At 61.3% G+C, this 954-nt stretch overlaps 1 protein-coding gene across 1 annotated transcript in view; it reads right to left on the bottom strand.

Annotated features, from left to right (window-relative positions):
- Window positions 1-954, bottom strand: part of ANK2 (ankyrin 2, neuronal) — a 114,944-nt gene that overhangs the window by 15,621 nt on the left and 98,369 nt on the right. Inside the window, exons 41-42 of the mRNA XM_014550536.1 lie at window positions 730-790; window positions 1-167 (exon numbers count right to left, since the gene is read on the bottom strand). Of these exons, the coding sequence (XP_014406022.1) occupies window positions 1-167; window positions 730-790 (228 nt within the window). The remainder of the gene's footprint in view (window positions 168-729; window positions 791-954) is intronic.

The raw sequence follows: 954 nt of genomic DNA, 5'->3' as shown, positions 1-954 counted from the left end.
TCCTCCTCGGGGGTCCTGCTGGGAGGGCCTGGGGCTGCTGTGGCCTTTGCGGTGTCTGGCCCTGGTGTCCACGGGCTGGTCACACTGAAAGGGAAGGCGGGTTACAGCGAGCAGGTGCCCCCTGCCCGCCGAGACCAGGGCCGCAGAGGGGAGCACGGACCCCCTTCCTAGTCACGAAGGTCAAATAGGTTAGTGCATTAGAACGACATGTAAGAATCCCACGCAATGGGCAGTGTAGAACGACAGCTCAGGGTGCAGCGTGGCTGGGAAAGATGTTTCCAAAGGCTCACGCAGGCACGCGAGTCCCGTCTCCTCCCCCCTCCCAGCACAGACACCGTCCTTTATCCTTCCTTTGCTGCCTGGAGGTGAGTGAAGGGTCAAGAAGGGCTCCCTAACGGATCTGTAGATAATAAGGCTTGCGAAGCAAGAATCAAAATTTGGCAAAGTTTGTGAAAAGCAATAAATGCACCGTGTGAACACGGGCACCGGGCTGATCAAGCAGGGAGGTTCTTCCTCCGGGACACGGCGACTTGGGAGGAAGCTCTGTGGCGCGGAAGCTGCTTCTATGGCTGTGGAGGGCGCGACTCGGCCATGACCTCGGTCGTTTCCATTTCCAGGGAGAAGATTCTCTGCTTTCTCAGCTCCTTCGAAACCCGCGCTGCCACTCTCTGCCTCTGCGCCTGGCCTGGCTCCCTCCCCTCTCTGCCCCCTCCTCCCCCTGCTCTGTGCCGGCCCCTGATGCCTGCTGGACGGTGGCTCCTCCGGAGAAGAGACCGCTCATGGCCTGTGTCTGCCTCAAGGCACAAGTTCACAAAGGGCTGGGACGCTGTCTCAGCCTGCAGAGGGGCCAGCGTTCTGTGTCCATGCGCCGCGCTCTACGGCCCTCCCTCCTGTGAGTGTCTGTACTGCCACCTCAGCCACCTGGCTGAGCGGGAACCAGGGAGCCCCCCCCCA

The sequence above is a fragment of the Myotis brandtii genome, unplaced genomic scaffold (assembly GCF_000412655.1).
Source record: "Myotis brandtii unplaced genomic scaffold, ASM41265v1 scaffold603, whole genome shotgun sequence".
In the NCBI taxonomy this organism is placed as follows: Eukaryota; Metazoa; Chordata; class Mammalia; order Chiroptera; family Vespertilionidae; genus Myotis; species Myotis brandtii.
The sequence above is the reverse complement of the archived record's forward strand: the minus strand, read 5'-3'. Positions and strand labels throughout refer to the sequence as shown.